At 44.4% G+C, this 21,436-nt stretch overlaps 2 protein-coding genes across 2 annotated transcripts in view; both read left to right on the forward strand.

The window, feature by feature from the left end:
• Positions 1-680: 680 nt before the first annotated feature.
• The window catches only part of uevld (UEV and lactate/malate dehyrogenase domains), an 82,326-nt gene continuing 61,570 nt past the window's right edge, over positions 681-21,436 (forward strand). The window contains exon 1 of the mRNA XM_052060098.1: positions 681-690. The gene's annotated coding sequence lies outside the window, so the exon portion shown is untranslated. The remainder of the gene's footprint in view (positions 691-21,436) is intronic.
• Positions 2,347-3,303, forward strand: LOC127597359 (potassium voltage-gated channel subfamily KQT member 4-like). The gene has a single exon (XM_052060348.1). The coding sequence runs from the start codon at positions 2,347-2,349 to the stop codon at positions 3,121-3,123; it is 777 nt and encodes a 258-aa protein (XP_051916308.1). The 3' UTR covers positions 3,124-3,303.

Raw genomic sequence — 21,436 nt, forward strand, 5'->3', positions numbered from 1 at the left:
GTAGTGCTATTGGTCTGTAAGATGGGCCGAGTGCGTGGTTTTTGTTGGGTTTTGGTATTGGGATTATTTTTGCAGTCTTCCATATTGCGGGGATGGTGTTGGTGTTGAGTGATGTGTTGTAAGTGTGTGTGAGTAGTGTTATTGCTTTGGGGCCTAGGTGTTTCAGATGTCTGATGTTTATGTTGTCTGGGCCTGTGGAGTTGTTGCTTTTGGAGCGTTGTAGTGCTTGTTTGACTTGTTGTTCTGTGATGGTTATGGGCGTGGTGTTGAGTTTTCGTATTTTGCGTTGTAGTTGTCTGTATGTTCTGTTGGTTTTGTGTTGTATTATGTTGGTGAATTGTTTGTTGAATGCTCGTGCTTTCTGTTTGTTGGATATTGCCGTGTGTTGTCCGAACTGTATTGTGGTGTTTTCTGGTGCTTTTTGTTCTTTGTTTGATAGTCTTGTTACTGTGTTCCAGAGTATGTGTTGTTTGTGTCTGTGGTTCCATGCATCCGTTAAGTGTTCTTTCCATAGCTCTTGTTTGTGTTTTTGGATTTGTGTGTCTATTTCTTTGTTTAGGTCTGTGATGCGTGGGTCTTGGTGGTTTTGTTGTCTGATGTCGTTTCTTTGGCTGATGAGTGTTCTGATGTGTTGTGGTAGGAGAAGTGATTTGCTTTTTATTTTTCCGTGGGGTATGTGGTGTTTGTCAGCTGTAAGTATGAGGTTTGTGAGCATGGTGTTGGCTGTGTGGATGTTGTCAGGTATGGTTATGTTCTCCAGTGCTGATTCTATTTCAGAGGTGTATCCTTCCCAGTCTGCTTTCCTGTAATTTGTGTAAGTTTGAAGGTGTTGTTGTAGGCGGAAAGGAGCACGCGTGTTGTGTGTGATTTTGATAGGAAGGTGGTCTGAACTGAGTGCGTGTATTGTGGTCCATGTTGTTCTGTTTGTGATGCTGTTGCTGGCTGTTGTGATGTCCGGTGATGTTGGTTGTTGGTTGATGTTTGTAGGTTTTCTGGTGGGTGTGTTTGTGTTTAGAGTGATTTGTTGGGAGTTTTGTAGTATGTCTGCAATGTGGGTGCCTCTGTGGTCGTCGTAGGGAGAGTGCCATTGTGTTGAGTGAGCGTTGATGTCTGCGGTTAGAATGGTGTTGTTCAGCCAGTTTATGTATTGGAAGGTGTTGGTGATGTCTGTGTCTTCTGTGGCGTGGTCTGGTCGGGTGGTATCTCTGGGGGGTATATACAAGTTGCATATGTGTAGTCTTTTGTGGTTGGTTATGTGAATCTTTACGGTTTGAATTTCTGTAGTGTTGGTGTTGATGTTGTTGGGGATGTTCATGGGAGTGAATGTGACTGATTTGTGAATGTATGTGAGCAGTCCTCCTCGTCCCTTGTGTTCTCTGTCTTTCCTAATGCTGGTGTAGTTAGTGAGACGAGGTGTGTTGTGTTGTTTTTCTTGTTTGGTTTCTTGTATGGTGATGATGTCTGCGTGCTGTTGTAAGGCGAGTTCTTCTAGTTCTGTTTTCTTGTTTTGGATGCCGTTGATGTTTATTTGTAGTATGGTCAGTGTGTGTTTGTTGTTTTTCTTGGTGGGTGTTGTTCTTTGTGGGTTGTTCGGGGGTTGTGGTGTTGGGGTGTTTGTTGTTTGCGTGTGTGTTCTGCATGTCCACGTGTTCGTGTATTGGCGGGTGGTGATGCCGGAGCAATGTCTGTGTATCCAGTGTGGGTGTGTTGAGTTGCATCTGAGTGAGGTTTGTCTGCGTGTGATGATTCTATTGCAGCTATTGCAGGTCCAGGTTTGGGGGGGTGGTCTTGTGTTTGTTGTGTCTCTGTTGGAGTTGTCTGTCCGTGTTGCGTTTGAGGGTAGTGTTGGTGAGGCGAGTGTGTTGTTTTGGTCTGTTTGTGCTCTGCTGCCTGTTGGTGTTCTACGAGGTGTTGTTGTTCGTGGTGGTGTTTTGGGATGTAGTCTGCATTTCCATGTTATGTTGTATTGTCTAGTGTTTATGTTTGTGCAATGTTTGTGTACCCAGTGTGGTGTGTGGTGGTTGCATCTGAAGGATGTCTGTCTTCTTGTAATCTGTTGTGTGCAAATGTCGCATGTCCAGGTAGTTTGTTGTGTGTGTGTTTGTTGCGCGCGTGAGAGTGTCTGTGTGGGCCCCGGATTTGTCTCTATGTCCCCCGCCTGGAGCAAAAAGTCCGCCCGCCACCCTGCCAGGTTCAGGGGGCGGTTAGCCGAAAAAAAACGGCCGTAAGGGCACCCCGTTCGGGGTGCAGGGATTGGTTTCTTGATTTGTCCCCCCATTCGGGGGGAACCCTCCAACTGCGAGTAAGCCAAGGAGTTTGGAGGAGTCTTTTTACAGCGCCCCCTATATGTCGGGGGACAGCAGTAAACTGGGCTTCCGGAACAGGATCCGGATGAACAACTCCCGCTCGGCGCAGGTGATCCGGAACAAGGCATCGCCCCAGGCGCCCGGCCTGGCCGTGAGGCACTCGCCCAACCAGGAGAACGTCCCTGAGGCGGCCAGCCCCGGGAAGGTGCAGAAAAGCTGGAGCTTCAATGACCGCACTCGCGTTCGGACCTCGCTGCGGCTCAAAGCCAGGCCTCCCGTTGACGTGGAGGGTCTGGGAGAGGACAGCGTGGACGACAGAGGCTACTGCGACATTGCCATGGACAAGGTCATTCCCGCCGTCAAGACGCTCATACGAGCCGTCAGGATTTTGAAGTTCCTGGTGGCCAAGAGGAAGTTCAAGGAGACGCTGCGTCCGTACGACGTGAAGGACGTCATCGAGCAGTACTCGGCGGGACACCTGGACATGCTGGGCCGTATCAAGAGCCTGCAGATGCGGGTGGACCAGATCATCGGGCGAGGCGCCGTCCAGGCCGATAAGAAGGCACGACCAGAAAAGGGCGAGAAGACGCCGCCGGAACTGGAGTCTCTGGATGAGCTGAGCATGATGGGACGTGTGGTCAAAGTGGAGAAACAGATTCAGTCCATCGAGAAGTCTTTTTTTATTTTCAATGCCTTTACAATCATACATTCTATGCACATACACTGGTCTAAACATGGTATTCAGATGAATTTTACCTTTGTGGAATATGAATTATGTAGAAAATCTCACTTGTTTTTATCCAAATCAGGGGGCTAACATTTTGTACTTGCTATTGACCGAACAGTACATCACAGTTTCTGTGAGGACAAAATTTCTGGTTCTGTCACAGTCCACCGGAAGCAGAAATTGCTTTCACATCGCGCAGCTGTAACTTGGGCCGATCACAAGTGCTGCTTAACTTGTTAAACTAAATGAAGAGATGCCTCCGTGCAATACTCAGAGTAAGATGACGTTGTGTAAAGGAAGTGGCATGATTTATAGAAGCTAATGGAGTGCTGTGTCTGTCTCCTAAATACAATAAGATCTTTTCAATTTTTCTTGCAGGGAAAAATGTACATCTATATATCTACTGTATATCTATAAAAAAAATCCTCGTCTCACCCCTCAGGTGGTGTCCATCCCTCATTCAGCTGGGGTCCTCTACCAGAGGCCAGGAAGCTTGAGGGTTCTGCGCAGTATCCTTGCTGTTCCCAGCACTGCACATTTCTGGACTGAGATGTCCGATGTTGTTCCCGGGATCTGTTGCAACCACTCATCATCTAGTTTGGGGGTCACTGCCCCGAGTGCTCCGACCACCACAGGCACGACTGTCCCCTTTACCTTCCAGGCTCTCTCCAGCTCCTCTCTGAGCCCTTGGGATTTCTCGAGTTTCTCGTGTTCCTTCTTTCTGATGTTTCCAGCACTTGGGACCGCTACATCCACTACAACGGCTTTCCTCTGCCCTTTATCTATCATCAGGATATCTGGTTGGTTCGCCATTACCATCTTGTCAGTCTGGATCTGGAAGTCCCATAGGATCTTCGCTCTGTCATTCTCCACCACCTTCGGAGGTGTTTCCCATTTTGACCTTGGGGTGTCCAGTCCATACTCCGCACAGATGTTTCGGTAGACTATGCCAGCCACCTGGTTATGGCGTTCCATATAGGCTTTCCCTGCCAGCACCTTACACCCTGCAGTTATGTGTTAGATCGTCTCAGGTGCCTCTTTGCACAACCTACACCTTGGGTCTTGGCTGGTGTGGTATATCTAGGCCTCGATGGCTCTGGTGCTCAGGGCCTGCTCCTGAGCAGCCAGGATGAGTGCCTCTGTGCTGTCCTTCAGGCCAGCCCTCTCTAGAACTCTGATAGGACTTCTTGAGATTGGCCACGGCAGTTATTGTCCGGTGGTACATCCCGTGTAGGGGCTTGTCCTCCCATGATGGTCCCTCTTCCAGCACCTCATCTTCTGTTCCCCATTGTCTGAGACATTCTCTGAGTACATCATCCGTTGGTGCCTTCTCCTTGATGTATTTGTGGAGCTTGGATGTTTCATCCTGGACAGTGGCTCTCACACTCACTAGTCCCCGGCCTCCTTCCTTTCGGCTTGTGTACAGTCTCAGGGTGCTGTATTTGGTATGGAACCCTCCATGCATGGTAACGAGCTTTCGGGTCTTAACATCCGTGGTCTGAATCTCTTCCTTTGGCCACCTTATTTTTCCTGCAGGGTATCTGATCACTGGAAAGGGCATAGCTGTTTATTGCCCGGGTCTTATTCTTGCCATTGAGCTGGCTTCTTAGGACTTGCCTCACTCGCTGGAGGTATTTGGCCATAGCCGCTTTCCTTGTTGCCAGTTTGAGGTTGCCATTGGCTTGTGGTATACCGAGGTACTTGTGGCTGTCCTCAATGTCTGCTATTGTTCCTTCAGGGAGTGAGACCCCTTCAGTGCGGACTACCCTTCCTCTCTTAGTCACCATCCGACTACATTTCTCCAGCACGAATGACATCCCGATGTCGCTGCTGTAGATCTTGATTGTGTGGATCAGGGAGTCTATGTCCCTTTCGCTCTTAGCAAACAGCTACATGTCATCCTTGTAGAGGAGGTGACTGATCGTAGCTCCATTTCTGAGGCGGTATCCATGGCCTGTCTTGGTGATTACTTGGCTTAGGGGGTTCAGTCCTATGCAGGACAGCAGTGGGGAGAGTGCATCACCTTGGTATATGCCACATTTGATGGACACTTGGGTAAGTGGCTTGCCATTGGCTTCAAGTGTGGTTTTCCACATCCTCATCAAGTTCGCAACAAAGGCTCTTAGGGTCCTGTTCACCTTATACACATCCAAGCATTCAGTGATCCATGTATGTGGCATCGAGTCATAGGCTTTCTTTTAATCAATCCAGGCTGTGCACAGGTTGGTACATCGGGACCTGCAGTCTTGTGCGACTGTTCTGTCAACCAGGAGCTGATGTTTGGCTCCCCTGGTATCTCTACCAATGCCCTTCCGTGCTTCGCTCATGTATTGATCCATGTGTGCACTTATCTTAGCCGCAACATGAGCTTCCAAAATTGTGGAGGGACAGGTTATTGGCCGATAGTTGGATGCGACTGCACCCTTTGAGGGATCTTTCATGATAAGGATCGTTCGCCCTTCGGTTAGCCATCCTGGGTGAGTCACATCCCTAGGCAGCTGGTTCATTTGTGCTGCTGGGCGCTCATGGAGTGCTGTGAGTCTCTTTAGCCAGTAAGTGTGGACCATGTCCGGGCCTGGTGCTGTCCAGTTCTTCATATTTGAGACTATTTCCTTTATGTCTGCCACTGTTATGGTAATTGGGTTCTGTTCAGGGAGGTGTCTGTGCTCCTCTCTTTGGGTGACCAGCCATTGTGCACTGCTGTTATGTGCAACCTCCTTCTCCCATCTGCCTCTCCAGTACCTTTCAGTTTCCAGTCTTGGTGGATCAGCTCTGTTGTTAGGACCCTGCCACTGAGCTTACACTTTCGCAGGTTGTGTTGCAAACAGCCTGTTTATTCGTCTGGCCTCATTCTCTTTCGTGTACCGCTTTAGGCGGCTGGACAAGGCTTGGAGCCTTTGTTTCGAGTGCTTCATATATGGTCATCTGGATGTACCTCTCAGGATCGGCCTTTTCATCACACCTCTCTGGACCTCAGTCAATTGACTCACATCTTTCCGAGCCGCCTTGATCTTAGCCTCCAACCGTCTTTTCCATGGTCGGTAATGTATCTCATGGCTTCCATGGTTGCTCTTATAGCCAAGCATCTCAAGGATCACTGATGCTGAAGCGTATATCAGTTCATTTCCGTGATCGTTACGGTAAGGATCGCCCTCAGTGCTGCATTCACACTTTCCAAGAGACTTTCAGGTGGTACTTCACATAGCCGTTGTAATCGGATTCTAGGTTTCCCAGCTTTCATTCTTGCCATGATCTTAGCTTTCAGGTCAGTTGCTGCCTCGCTCAGCATTTCATTCATTGGGGCTGGCCTCCCAATCTCATCATCTGCATTCACTCTGGTATGAACTCCTCCTCTGATCTGGCAGCCTGGGGCCCCTCACCATGGAACCTGCGTTGTACCTCATCAATCTCAAGTTGTGACAGCAGTTGCCGTTTGTGGATGTTGGAACACTGAGTTACGAGTTGTTTCGTGGCCACCCGTGACTGTGGGTTTCGAAGTAACCATTTAGCCCACATTCTCTCCATGTAACCTCTCTGACTAGGCTTGCTTGAGTAGTAGCATTCCAACAGAGCCATGTTATTGCATCTTGCCCATCTCTGCTCCATTTTTCATCAAGGTGCTCTGGTTCCCCAGCACCTGACGCAGACCTTGTTTGGCCGGGCGACGTCTGAGCTGGCATGTCATTCATTTTATTGTCTCTCATCATTGTATGAGGTACGCATTAGCGTGAAGGCTCTTGCCCAAGGACCCACACTGGATGGTGTTATGTGCTCATTTTTTGCCCCAAGTGGGGAGCGGAGGGACGGGCGCTGGGGGGGGACCATCGTGGTGGGGCGGGCCCCTACGCGGGATGTGCCACCGGACCGTGGCTGAGGTGGCTGATCTCAAGAAGTCCTATCGGTGGCTGGAGGGGACTGGCCTGGGGGACAGCGCAGGGGCGCTCATCCTGGCTGCTCAGGAGCGGGCCTTGGGCGCCGGAGCCGTCGAGGCCCGGATGTGCCGCGCCGGACAGGACCCGGGGTGTGGGTTGTGCGGGGAGGCGCCTGGGACGATCCGGCACGTGGCTGCGGGGTGTGGGATGCTGGCAGGGGGGGCCTGCGTGGAGCGCCATGGCCAGGTGGCTGGCGTGGTCTGCCGAGGCATCTGTGCGGAGTGTGGACTGGGGGCCCCGGGGTCGGAGTGGGGGGCACCTCCGAGGGTGGTGGAGGGTGGCGGAGCGGGGATCCTGTGGGACTTCCGGATCCAGACTGGCGGGATGGTGGTGGCGAGCCAGCCAGATGTCGTGGTCGTGGATGGGGGGCGGAGGAGGGCCGTTGTGGTGGATGCGACAGATCCCGGGACCAGCGTCGGACATCTCGGTCCGGAGGTGTGCGGTGCTGGGAGCGGCGGGGGTACTGCGCGGGGCCCTCGGGCTTCCTGGCCTCTGGTGGAGGACCCGAGCTGAATGAGGGACGGACACCACCCGAGGACACCTCCTATTGGCTCCATGATAAGAGCTCCACCCAGCAAAGAATTAACCCTTTAAAACCTGATTCTGAGCTTTCACAATTATTTACCGCCATTTGCGTAATATCTACAGTATACAGAAGGAATCAAGCAATTTTTACCAATGTATCTGTAGGTGATGTTTATTTATTATGTACACAGAGATAAAGAGTAATGGCACAGCTCTGCAGTATCTTTCCACTTTTATATATGTATGCTATACTAAATAAAATGAATAGGGCACCATATAATGCAACAGTTATGCAACTCACTAAATAATGATGTGAATTTTCAGTTGTTGCTAAATCAGTTAGGATGTTATAATTTGTGGTGTAGATGCGAATTTAGGAGAGCAGGACAATATATCGCATTGCAATTGGAGCAGCAGCTTGGTTGATGATGTCCCCAAACCGGCTCATCTATTATATTTGTCGTGCAATACAATGAAAATGAGCACAATTGCAAAACATAGGCTTCTTATATTTTAAAATAAAATAATCACATGTTTACCGTTCTGGGGTTTCTACAATCATGAATGGAGGCATTATTTACAGCAGGTTGATGTTGTTGTTGTTGTTGTCGACCCCACCCGTGCCCCGACATTGGGGGACCGGGCCCTCACTCCGTCTCCCGGATCCCCAGACCCCCCTCCGCCGCCCAGCGGTTGTTGTGTCTCTGTTGGAGTTGTCTGTCCGTGTTGCGTTTGAGGGTAGTGTTGGTGAGGCGAGTGTGTTGTTTTGGTCTGTTTGTGCTCTGCTGCCTGTTGGTGTCCTACGAGGTGTTGTTGTTCGTGGTGGTGTTTTGGGATGTAGTCTGCATTTCCATGTTATGTTGTATTGTCTAGTGTTTATGTTTGTGCAATGTTTGTGTACCCAGTGTGGTGTGTGGTGGTTGCATCTGAAGGATGTCTGTCTTCTTGTAATCTGTTGTGTGCAAATGTCGCATGTCCAGGTAGTTTGTTGTGTGTGTGTTTGTTGCGTGCGTGAGAGTGTCTGTGTGGGCCCCGGATTTGTCTCTATGTCCCCCGCCTGGAGCAAAAGGTCCGCCCGCCACCCTGCCAGGTTCAGGGGGCGGTTAGCCGAAAAAAAAAAAAAACGGCCGTAAGGGCACCCCGTTCGGGGTGCAGGGATTGGTTCCTTGGTTTGTCCCCCCGTTCGGGGGGAACCCTCCAACTGCGAGTAAGCCAAGGAGTTTGGATGTACAGCAGGTTGACAGCAGTGTGATCGAGCAGATTAGATAGAGTAGAATTTGAATGGGGCTTCACTGATTTATTTCATACAATTCATATCTAAAACACAGTTGAAAAAGATTTGATTGTTAAAATATTTAAATACAAGAACTATATCAAGAAATTAACAAAACATAGTTTTTTTAGTTAGGAGAAAAGTCTAAAAACATATCACAAATGACAAACGTTGTGCCTCTCCTCCTCCTGTTCTTCAATGAAGCTGATCACCCTCCAGCTCCCGTTAGAAACATCGTGCTGCTGAAGGTGTGCCGGCAGAATGGTTGTGATACAGGAGGTGCTGTGGACTCTCCCAGAAACGAGGACCTAGTTTAGTTGTAGATCCAGTAAAACATAGTGCAAATGTGACATTATTTATAATGCACAGTTACAGTCTTGTGAATATTAAAAAATGTACTTCATGTAATGCAGGAAGCGAATATTTCAAACGAACTAAGGCAGCAAACAGTAAGAGCAAAATCGTGTTCCAAACATTAACTCTTTTTTTAAATGTCAATTAGCTTGTGAGTAATAAGACAAAATGTGACTGTCAGACAGAGAACTGTCAGAGCAAACGGCAGATTTTAGAAAGTCCTGCCGAAATAAATCTGCACCCGACTGCGACTGTCAGCGTTGAACTGCCGCCATTGCTGTCAAAGTCGGACACATCTCCAAAATTGTTGGAGCAAATTTTTAAGCAGGCTTCATCTTGATAAATTGACCACGTATTTGACATTTACACCATAACGTTACCGCCTAAAATAATCGTAAAACAAAATTTTGTGTAACAACAAGAGTAATATGTACCCCAAAAGCTTTCAAAGCGTCTGAAAGTTTTCTCCTCCGTTTTTGTTGGGGCTTGGCTCGAAATGCATCATGATTGGCCGCCCGAAGTCCACGTGTCTGTCGGACGTGCTCTCATTGGTCTACAATACCATCACGGATGAATAAATACTCAAAGGGCTTGCCAGGCAAGCCCTTTGAACCCTTTAAATACTCAATGGGCTTGCCTGGCAAGCCCTTTGAGTATTTATTCCATATTGCCCACTAGTTCACTAGTAAGGTCATTTTGACGCTTACTAGTGAACATGTAAGGCCATAAATGTGCCCACTAGTTCACTAGTAAGATCATTTTGAGGCTTACTAGTTGACATGTAAGCCACAAAACGCCCGCTAGTTCACTAGTAAGATAATTTTGAGGCTTCTAGTGAACATGTAAGCCACAGAACGCCCACTAGTTCACTAGTAAGATCATTTTGACGCTTACTAGTGAACATGTAAGCCACAAAACGCTCACTAGTTCACTAGTAAGGTCATTTTGACGCTTACTAGTGAACATGTAAGCCACAAAACGCTCACTGGTTCACTAGTAAGGTAATTTTGACACTTACTAGTGAACATGTAAGCCACAAAACGCCCACTAGTTCCCTAGTAAGATCATTTTGACGCTTATTTATGAACATGTCAGCCACAAAACGCTCACTCGTTCACTAGTAAGATCATTTTGACGCTTACTAGTGAACATGTAAGCCACAAAACGCCCACTAGTCCACTAGTAAGGTCATTTTGACGCTTACTAGTGAACATGTAAGCCACAAAACGCCCACTAGTTCACTAGTAAGATCATTTTGACGCTTACTAGTGAACATGTAAGGCCATAAATGTGCCCACTAGTTCACTAGTAAGTTCATTTTGAGGCTTACTAGTTGACATGTAAGCCACACATCGCCTACTAGTTCACTAGTAAGATCATTTTGAGGCTTACTAGTGAACATGTAAGCCACAAAACGCCCAATAGTTCACTAGTAAGATCATTTTGACGCTTACTAGTGAACATGTAATCCACAAAACGCTCACTAGTTTACTAGTAAGGTCATTTTGACGCTTACTAGTGAACATGTAAGCCACAAAACGCTCACTAGTTTACTAGTAAGGTCATTTTGACGCTTACTAGTGAACATGTAAGCCGCAAAACGCCCACTAGTTCACTAATAAGATTATTTTGACGCTTACTACTGAACATTTAAGGCCATAAATGTGCCCACTAGTTCACTGGTAAGATGATTTTGACGCTTACTAGTGAACATGTAAGGCCATAAATGTGCCCACTTGTAGTGCTAGTGACATTACACTGTACTTGCATTAAATGCAAATAAGGATGATTACGAAAACATGTAACGGTATCCTATTGGCTGTACGTTTCAAAATAGTGTCATCCCACCAGTCAGGGCTCATGATTTTGGAAATTCTGTGCCCACTTAGTTTTTTAAAACAACAATGGCGGACAGTGTCCTGAGACGTATTCGGCGAAGGTGCAGGGCAATAGAGAGTGCCTGTCATCAAGGGTCTGCCGGTGAAAGTGAAGCACGCGCGATAAACATTTCAATTGCTAATTTAAGAAGAGTTAGTGACCAGTTTAGCGCTGATACTATTCAAAGTTTGATTCAAAGTCCAATAGATCTCCGATCTGTCATCATTGCGGGACCCACTCCTAATGGTGGACGTGTTTGTTCCCATGTGGCACATCGTTTGCACACAGGTAAAATGGCTACCATTTTTTTGTCATTGGTTTTTCGTATGTATTTTTATTCGAACTACACACGGGTTTTACTGACGACTTGCTGTGACTTACCTTCTATCACCCTGTCAAACGTCGTTTTATACCAGTGGTTTTCCTGCAAATCAGTAGACTATTAAGTAACGCGATGGCTGTACACTTTTAAGCAATAACTAGTGATCTTTTAGTTATTCAATTATAAGTTTGAATTATTTTTTTCTTGAGTAAAATGGTTAGAGAAAATAGCTGCTCGTGGTTTTGAAGCTGCATATACTTTTATGTACATCTGTGTCTATATGCCTGTACTGTATACAGTATATAAAAAACACGTAGTGATTCGTTTGCTTGAATTCCTTAATCCTTTTATTTCCATACTTTAGGTAGACGAGGAAGACCAGCACTTGACATTACAAGGGATCAAATTGAACTGCTCCCCACTCAGGGCTTTACAGTGAGAGCCATCACGGAGATGTTGTGTTGTTCCTCTTCATACCTGCATAAAAAAATGAAGTTTTTTCAGATTTCAGCCAGAAATAGATTTACTCCCATTCATGATGTTGACCTGGAAGAGCATGTCAGAAGATTGCACAGCCAATTTCCCAGATCAGGCTCGGAAGCAAGTGTTCTGCTACATACTCTTGTCCCTTCATGTATATATCATTATATTCATTGTGAAAGTGTACTTTCTTTATTGTGTTGTTTTATGAACCTGTTGCAGATGATGAGGGCATACCTGCGTGCTGATGGTATTGTAGTACAAAGAAAAAGAGTTCGAGAAATCCTCAACCGTATTGAGCCAGCTGCTGCAGCCCAGAGATGGAGCCAGACTGTGGCTAGAAGAACATACTATGTGCCATTCCCCAATAGTTTATGGCACATAGATGGGCATATGCGTCTCATTCGGTAATAAGGGATCATCTTATATTTGTACTCGTGGGAGCATTAGAAAGCCATATTGTATGGACAGCACAGATTAAATTGAATTTTATCATTTGTATATCCAAGTTACACAAACTCCAAATTGCCTCCATGTAGTCTTAAGTGCACAGCAATACCTTCTCTACCGAGATGATATTTCAAACAAGATATGAAACTTGATTGTTTTCTTGTATTTAATCATTATTCTTTTCATGTTTGTTTTACAGGTGGGGGTTTGTGACACATGCTGGCATTGATGGGAATTCCAGGCTAATAACGTACCTTCAACTGGCGCACAGACAACACAGCTTTGACAGTGTTGAAATATTTTGTCCAAGCCACCTGCCTGTATGGGTTACCCTCCAGAGTAAGATCCGACCATGGTGGTGAAAACACTGGTTGCTCTTTTAATGAACCTACTGCAGGGACAAGAAACCAAAATTATTTCTAGCTCCAGCCAACACCCCCTCACAATTTACTCACACCTCCCATGGCCTGATTATCCACCAACAGGGGCCCTTTTTGGATTATCATTTTGGCATAGGAACTTTCCTTTCCTATCCTAACCGAGTGAGATGAGCCGGTAGCACCTGGAGCAAAGATCGTCTAAATTTTAATAATGCTTAGGAAAGGTTCCGACCATCCTTTACGAAAGGAAAGGAGATATATTATGCAGCAGGAATATTTAAAGGGGAAGTCTTTTTTTATTTTCAATGCCTTTACAATCATACATTCTACGCACATGCAATGGTCTAAACATGGTATTCAGATTAATTTTACCTTTGTGGAATATGAATTATGCAGAAACTCTCACTTGTTTTTACCCAAATCAGGGGCCTAACATTTTGTACTTGCTATTGACCGAACAGTACAGGACAAAATTTCTGGTTCTGTCACAGTCCACCGGAATCAGAAATTGCTTTCACATCGCGCAGCCGTAACTTGGGCCGATCACAAGTGCTGCTTAACTTGTTAAACTAAATGAAGAGATGCCTCCGTGCAATACTCAGAGTAAGATGACATTGTGTAAAGGAAGTGGCATGATTTATAGAAGTTAATGGAGTGCTGTGTCTGTCTCCTAAATACAATAAGGACTTTTTAAATGGCTTTTCAATTTTTCTTGCAGGGGAAAATGTACATCTATATATCTACTGTATATCTATAAAAAAAAAAATCCTCGTCTCACCCCTCAGGTGGTGTCCATCCCTCATTCAGCTGGGGTCCTCTACCAGAGGCCAGGAAGCTTGAGGGTTCTGCGCAGTATCCTTGCTGTTCCCAGCACTGCACATTTCTGGACTGAGATGTCCGATGTTGTTCCCGGGATCTGTTGCAACCACTCATCATCTAGTTTGGGGGTCACTGCCCCGAGTGCTCCGACCACCACAGGCACGACTGTCCCCTTTACCTTCCAGGCTCTCTCCAGCTCCTCTCTGAGCCCTTGGGATTTCTCGAGTTTCTCGTGTTCCTTCTTTCTGATGTTTCCATCATTTTCAGACCAAGCTGAGCACATTTTTTGACTTTGAATATATCTTCATAGGAATGAGTTGTGCTGTCAAATTAATGCTCATTTAGGCTTCAGGAGGTCAACCTGAACTAAATACATGTTGAGTGTGTGCATAAGTCCTTTGGCTTAGGCGTGACACTCAATTTGAGTTTTATTGCTTAAAATGTATTTTCAGGCCGAGCTGAGCACATTTTCTGAGTTTGAATGTATCTTCGTAGGAATGAGTTGTGTGGTCAAATTAATGCTGAGCTGAGCACGTTTTCTGACTTTGAATGTATCTTTATAGGAATGAGTTGTGTGGTCAAATTAATGCTCATTTCGGCTTCAGGGGGTCAACCTAAACTAAATACATGTTTAGTGTGTGCATAAGTCCTTTGGTTTAGGCGTGACACTCAATTAGAATTTTTATTGCTTTAAATGCATTTTCAGGCTGAGCTGAGCACGTTTTTTTGACTTTGAATGTATCTTCATAGGAATAAGTTGTGAGGTCAAATTAATGCTCATTTCGGCTTCAGGGGGTCAACCTAAACTAAATACATGTTTAGTGTGTGCATAAGTCCTTTGGTTTCGGCGTGACACTCAATTTGAATTTTATTGCTTAAAATGTATTTTCAGGCCGAGCTGAGCACAATTTCTGAGTTTGAATGCATCTTCATAGGAATGAGTTGTGTGGTCAAATTAATGCTCATTTAGGCTTCAGGAGGTCAACCTGAACTAAATACGTGTTGAAATGTGTGCATAAAACCTTTGGTTTATGCGTGACACTCAATTTGAGTCTTATTTATTTTAAATGCATTTTCAGGCCGAGCTTAGCACATTTTCTGACTTTGAATGTATATTCATAGGAATGAGTTGTGTGGTCAAATTAATGCTCATTTAGGCTTCAGGAGGTCAACCTGAACTAAATACACGTTGAAGTGTGTGCATAAGTCATTTGGTTTAGGCGTTAAACTCAATTAGAATTGTTATTGCTTTAAATGCATTTTCAGGCCGAGCTGAGCACGTTTTTTGATTTTGAATGTATCTTCATAGGAATGAGTTGTGAGGTCAAAGTAATTGTCATTTGGGCTTCAGGAGGTCAACCTGAACTAAATACGTGTTGAAATGTGTGCATAAAACCTTTGGTTTACGTGTGACACTCAATTTGAGTTTTATTTATTTTAAATGCATTTTCAGGCCGAGCTGAGCACATTTTGTGAGTTTGAATGTATCTTCATAGGAATGAGTTGTGTGGTCAAATTAATGCTCATTTAGGCTTCAGGAGGTTATCCTGAACTAAATACATGTTGAAGTGTGTGCATAAGTCCTTATGTTTAGGCGTGACACTCAATTTTGAGTTTTTATTGCTTTAAATGCACTTTCAGGCCGAATTGAGCACGTTTTCTGAGTTTGAATGTATCTTCATAGGAATGAGTTGTGTGGTCAAATTAATGCTCATTTAGGCTTCAGGAGGTCAACCTGAACTAAATACATGTTTAGTGTGTGCATAAGTCCTTTGGCTTAGGCGTGACACTCAATTTGAGTTTTATTGCTTAAAATGTATTTTCAGGCCGAGCTGAGCACATTTTCTGAGTTTGAATGTATCTTCGTAGGAATGAGTTGTGTGGTCAAATTAATGCTGAGCTGAGCACGTTTTCTGACTTTGAATGTATCTTTATAGGAATGAGTTGTGTGGTCGAATTAATGCTCATTTAGTCATCAGGAGGTCAACCTGAACAAAATGCATGTTCAAATGTGTGCATAAAACCTTTGGTTTATGCGTGAGGTCAAATTAATGATCATTTAGGCTTCAGGATGTCAGCCTGAACTAAATACATGTTGAAATGTTGACATAATGTTTTGGTTTAGGCGTGACACTCAATTTGAGTTTTTATTGCTTTAAATGCATTTTCAGGCCGAGCTGAGCACATTTTTTGACTTAGAATGTATCTTCATAGGAATGAGTTGTGCGGTCAAATTAATGGTCATTTAGGCTTCAGGAGGTCAACCTGAACTAAATACATGTTGAAATGTGTGCATAAGTCCTTTGGTTTAGGTGTGACACTCAATTTGAGGTTTATTGCTTTAAATGTATTTTCAGGCCGAGCTGAGCACATTTTGTGAGTTTGAATGTATCTTCATAGGAATGAGTTGTGTGGTCAAATTAATGCTCATTTAGGCTTCAGGAGGTTATCCTGAACTAAATACATGTTGAAGTGTGTGCATAAGTCCTTATGTTTAGGCGTGACACTCAATTTTGAGTTTTTATTGCTTTAAATGCACTTTCAGGCCGAATTGAGCACGTTTTCTGAGTTTGAATGTATCTTCATAGGAATGAGTTGTGTGGTCAAATTAATGCTCATTTAGGCTTCAGGAGGTCAACCTGAACTAAATACATGTTGAGTTTGTGCATAAGTCCTTTGGTTTAGGTGTGACACTCAATTTGAGGTTTATTGCTTTAAATGTATTTTCAGGCCGAGCTGAGCACATTTTCTGAGTTTGAATGTATCATCATTGGAATGAGTTGTGTGGTCAAATTAATGCTGAGCTGAGCACGTTTTCTGACTTTGAATGTATCTTTATAGGAATGATTTGTGTGGTCAAATTAATGCTCATTTAGTCATCAGGAAGTCAACCTGAACAAAATGCATGTTCAAATGTGTGCATAAAACCTTTGGTTTACGCGTGACACTCAATTTGAGTTTTATTTATTTTAAATGCATTTTCAGGCCGAGCTGAGCACATTTTCTGAGTTTGAATGTATCTTCATAGGAATGAGTTGTGTGGTCAAATTAATGCTCATTTAGGCTTCAGGAGGTCAACCTGAACTAAATACATGTTGAAATGTGTGCACAAGTCCTTTGGTTTACGCGTGACACTCAATTTGAGTTTTTATTGCTTTAAATGCAATTTCAGGCCGAGCTGAGCACGTTTTCAGAGTTTGAATGTATCTTCATAGGAATGAACACCCAAACACCCGGACATCCTTTACGTGCCCCGGCGAAGGTGCACTCACCGGGGCTCACGCCGAAACTATCAATACGACAACTCCAGCTCCATCAGGTCGTTCTGGTCCACCGCTCGCCGCCCACGGAAGAACACCGGACGCCGTGCGGATGCCTCTGTGTTGACACGCGTCCCGAGGTCGGATAGCATCGCGGTCACTCGCAGCTGCACTCCTGTCAACGTTGGCCTACTGAACATCCGCTCCCTTACGAGCAAGGGCCAGTTCGTCCACGACCTCCTGACAGACCGTGAGTTTGACATTCTGTGTCTGACTGAGACCTGGCAGCAGCCAGATGATTATGGTACTCTTAATGAAGCTACTCCACCGGGCTTTGTTTATCACGCTGTGCCGCGCACGACTGGGAGGGGAGGCGGCCTCGCGATGATTCTGCGCGAGGATTGGAAATTTGCACCTGTAAATGTGCCTGCTTTTTTATCTTTTGAAGCGACAGTTATACAGCTCTCTGGATCAACTCCCACACTGATTGCCACTATTTACCGTCCACCAAAACCAAACAAGAATTTTATCACTGACATTACTACACTCCTCACTCATCTGTATACACTATCACCAAATGTGATTCTCTTAGGAGATTTTAATATACACATGGACAATATCAATAACTCACTTACCAAAGACTTTACCTCCTGTCTGGACAGTTTTGGTTTTCAACAGTATGTCAACTTTCCCACACACAGTAAAGGACATATTCTGGACTTGATCTGCTGTATTGGATTATCACCAACAAACTGTAAAACCGATCTCCTCCCATACACAGATCATCTATTGCTTTCATTCAATGTTAACCTGTCATTTTTCAAATCCAACCCACAACGCATTATACATTTCCGTAAAATCAAGGACATTAACCCGGACAATTTAGAATCACTTATCAACAACCTCCCCAGTACTGATTGTCTTTCTACAACAGATGAGTTTTTGACACACTACAATACAAATCTCCATAACATTCTCAATATCCTGGCCCCACTCAAAACCCGAACTGTCTCCTTCAACCAAACAGCACCCTGGTTTACCCCTACCCTCAGACAACTTAAATCAAAAGGCCGTCAACTTGAAAGATTATATAGAAAAACTGGACTCGCCATTCATAAAGAAATGTACACTACCCACTTTCTCCATTACAAGGACTCAATATCCAAAGCCAAATCAATCTTCTACTCTGGATTAATCAGTTCCAATGAAGGCAACCCCAGATCACTCTTTTCACTCATTTCTAAACTCACTAAACCTGCTGACACTCTTCCCTCACATCTCTATTCCACTGATTTTTGTAATACTCTGGCCTCATTTTTTACATCCAAAATCCAACTTATCCACCAGCAACTCACCCCTTCAGCTGCTCCTAACCCTCCTTCTCCATTCTCCCCGGTTCCTACCCACCTATTCTCTGCATTCACATCCCCATCTGTCCACCAAATCTCCATCTTAATCCAGAAGTCCAAATCCTCTACTTGTCAGCTTGACCCTCTCCCTACTGTTTTAGTCAAAGCTTCTATCCCGGCCCTCTCCCCTCTCATCACTAACATTATTCAAACTTCCCTCTCTACTGGCATTGTACCATCTCATCTCAAAACTGCTGCTGTCACTCCCATACTGAAGAAACCTGGCTCTGATCCCTGCGACTTGAACAACTTTCGTCCCATATCAAACCTTCCGTTCATCTCCAAACTTCTAGAGAAAACAGTAGCTGCTCAACTTCACACCCATCTTTCCTCCAATAAGCTATACGAACAATTTCAATCTGGCTTCCGTCCCCTCCATAGTACTGAAACTGCCCTCCTCAAAATATGCAATGACCTTCTTCTCTCTGCTGACTCCGGTTCACTCGCCATCCTCCTCCTGCTTGACCTCAGTGCAGCCTTTGACACCATCTCTCACTCCATCCTCCTCGACAGACTCTCCTCCATTGGCATCACCAGCATCCCCCTCTCCTGGTTCCGCTCCTATCTTTCTGACCGCACCCAGTTTATCCAGCTCAAACGTTTTAGATCTCACCCCTTTCCCCTCACTTCAGGTGTTCCTCAGGGTTCTGTCCTTGGCCCATTGCTATTTCTAATCTATCTTCTTCCCGTGGGTAATATCTTCAGGAAACATCACATTCATTTTCATTGCTACGCGGATGACACCCAGCTCTACATCTCTACCAAACCTAATACCATACTTCCACCATCCTCCCTAACCAACTGCCTGCAGGAATTAAAATCTTGGTTCACCTCAAATTTCCTCAAACTGAATAGCAATAAAACTGAATTCCTCCTTATTGGCACTAAATCCAATCTAAACAAAATAAACAATTTCTCCATTCCCTTCGAAAGCTCTTCCATCTCCCCCTCCCCTCAGGTCAAGAGTCTGGGTGTCATCCTTGATAGCACCCTCTCCTTCACCTCACATATCAACCACATCACTCGTTCTGCATATTATCATCTTCGAAACATCCACCGGCTGCGCTCTTCTCTCACTCCTCAGTCCACTGCTATACTTGTACACACCCTCGTCACCTCGCGACTCGATTACTGTAATTCCCTTCTGTTTGGTCTCCCTCAAAAAACCCTCCATAAGCTTCAGCTGGTCCAAAATTCAGCCGCCCGCATTATCACACTCACGCCATACATAAACCATATTACACCTGTCCTTCAACATCTCCACTGGCTTCCCATTTTACACCGCATTCAATATAAAATCCTGCTACTCACATTCAAATCCATTCATGACCTAGCCCCTCCATACCTATCTGACCTCATCCATATTCCTACGCCTGTCCGCTCTCTTCGTTCCTCCTCCTCTGTCCTCCTCTCTGTCCCCCCTGCTCGCCTCGTCACCATGGGAAATAGAGCCTTCAGTCGCTCTGCTCCCCAGCTATGGAACTCACTCCCCGCTGACCTTCGTAATACAGCCTCATTAACACATTTCAAATCCCGCCTCAAAACACATCTGTTTCGACAAGCCTATTCACTCAGACCATAAAGCCATTGTTTTATTTATTTATTTTGTTGTATTTTTTTCTTATCTTATTTGATGTAGTTTTTTAACATTGTACTCGTGATTTTAACTGCTTGTTGTAAGGTGTCCTTGAGTTTCTAGAAAGGCGCCCACAAATAAATGTATTATTAATGAGTTCTGTGGTCAAATTAATGCTCATTTAGGCTTTAGGGGGTCATCCTGAACAAAATACATGTTGAAGTGTGTGCATAAGTCCTTTGCTTTAGGCGTGACACTCAATTTGAGTTTTTATTGCTTTAAATGCATTTTCAGACAGAGCTGAGCACATTTTTTGACTTTGAATGTATCTTCATAGGAATGAGTTGTGCGGTCAAATTAATGCTCATTTAGGCTTCAGGAGGTTAACCTGAACTAAATATGTGTTGAAATGTGTACATAAAACCTTTGGTTTACGCGTGACACTCAATTTGAGTTTTATCTATTTTAAATGCATTTTCAGGCCGAGGTGAGCACATTTTCTGACTTTGAATGTATATTCATAGGAATGAGTTGTGTGGTCAAATTAATGCTCATTTAGGCTTCAGGAGGTCAACCTGAACTAAATACGCGTTGAAATGTGTGCATAAAACCTTTGGTTTACGTGTGACACTCAATTTGAGTTTTATTTATTTTAAATGCATTTTCAGGCCGAGCTGAGCACATTTTCTTACTTTGAATGTATATTCATAGGAATGAGTTGTGTGGTCAAATTAATGCTCATTTAGGCTTCAGGAGGTCAACCTGAACTAAATATGTGTTGAAATGTGTGCATAAAACCTTTGGTTTACGCGTGACACTCAATTTGAGTTCTATTTATTTTAAATGCATTTTCAGGCCGAGTTGAGCACATTTTCTGAGTTTGAATGTATCTTCATAGGAATGAGTTGTGTGGTCAAATTAATGCTCATTTAGGCTTCAGTTGAAATGCATAAGTCCTTTGCTTTAGGCGTGACACTCAATTTGAGTTTTTATTGCTTTAAATGCATTTTCAGACCGAGCTGAGCACATTTTTTGACTTTGAATGTATCTTCATAGGAATGAGTTGTGCGGTCAAATTAATGCTCATTTAGGCTTCAGGAGGTTAACCTGAACTAAATATGTGTTGAAATGTGTACATAAAACCTTTGGTTTACGCGTGACACTCAATTTGAGTTTTATCTATTTTAAATGCATTTTCAGGCCGAGGTGAGCACATTTTCTGACTTTGAATGTATATTCATAGGAATGAGTTGTGTGGTCAAATTAATGCTCATTTAGGCTTCAGGAGGTCAACCTGAACTAAATACGCGTTGAAATGTGTGCATAAAACCTTTGGTTTACGTGTGACACTCAATTTGAGTTTTATTTATTTTAAATGCATTTTCAGGCCGAGCTGAGCACATTTTCTTACTTTGAATGTATATTCATAGGAATGAGTTGTGTGGTCAAATTAATGCTCATTTAGGCTTCAGGAGGTCAACCTGAACTAAATATGTGTTGAAATGTGTGCATAAAACCTTTGGTTTACGCGTGACACTCAATTTGAGTTCTATTTATTTTAAATGCATTTTCAGGCCGAGTTGAGCACATTTTCTGAGTTTGAATGTATCTTCATAGGAATGAGTTGTGTGGTCAAATTAATGCTCATTTAGGCTTCAGTTGAAATGCATAAGTCCTTTGCTTTAGGCGCGACACTCAATTTGAGTTTTTATTGCTTTAAATGCATTTTCAGACCGAGCTGAGCA

Source organism: Hippocampus zosterae, chromosome 3 (assembly GCF_025434085.1).
Source record: "Hippocampus zosterae strain Florida chromosome 3, ASM2543408v3, whole genome shotgun sequence".
NCBI lineage: Eukaryota > Metazoa > Chordata > Actinopteri > Syngnathiformes > Syngnathidae > Hippocampus > Hippocampus zosterae.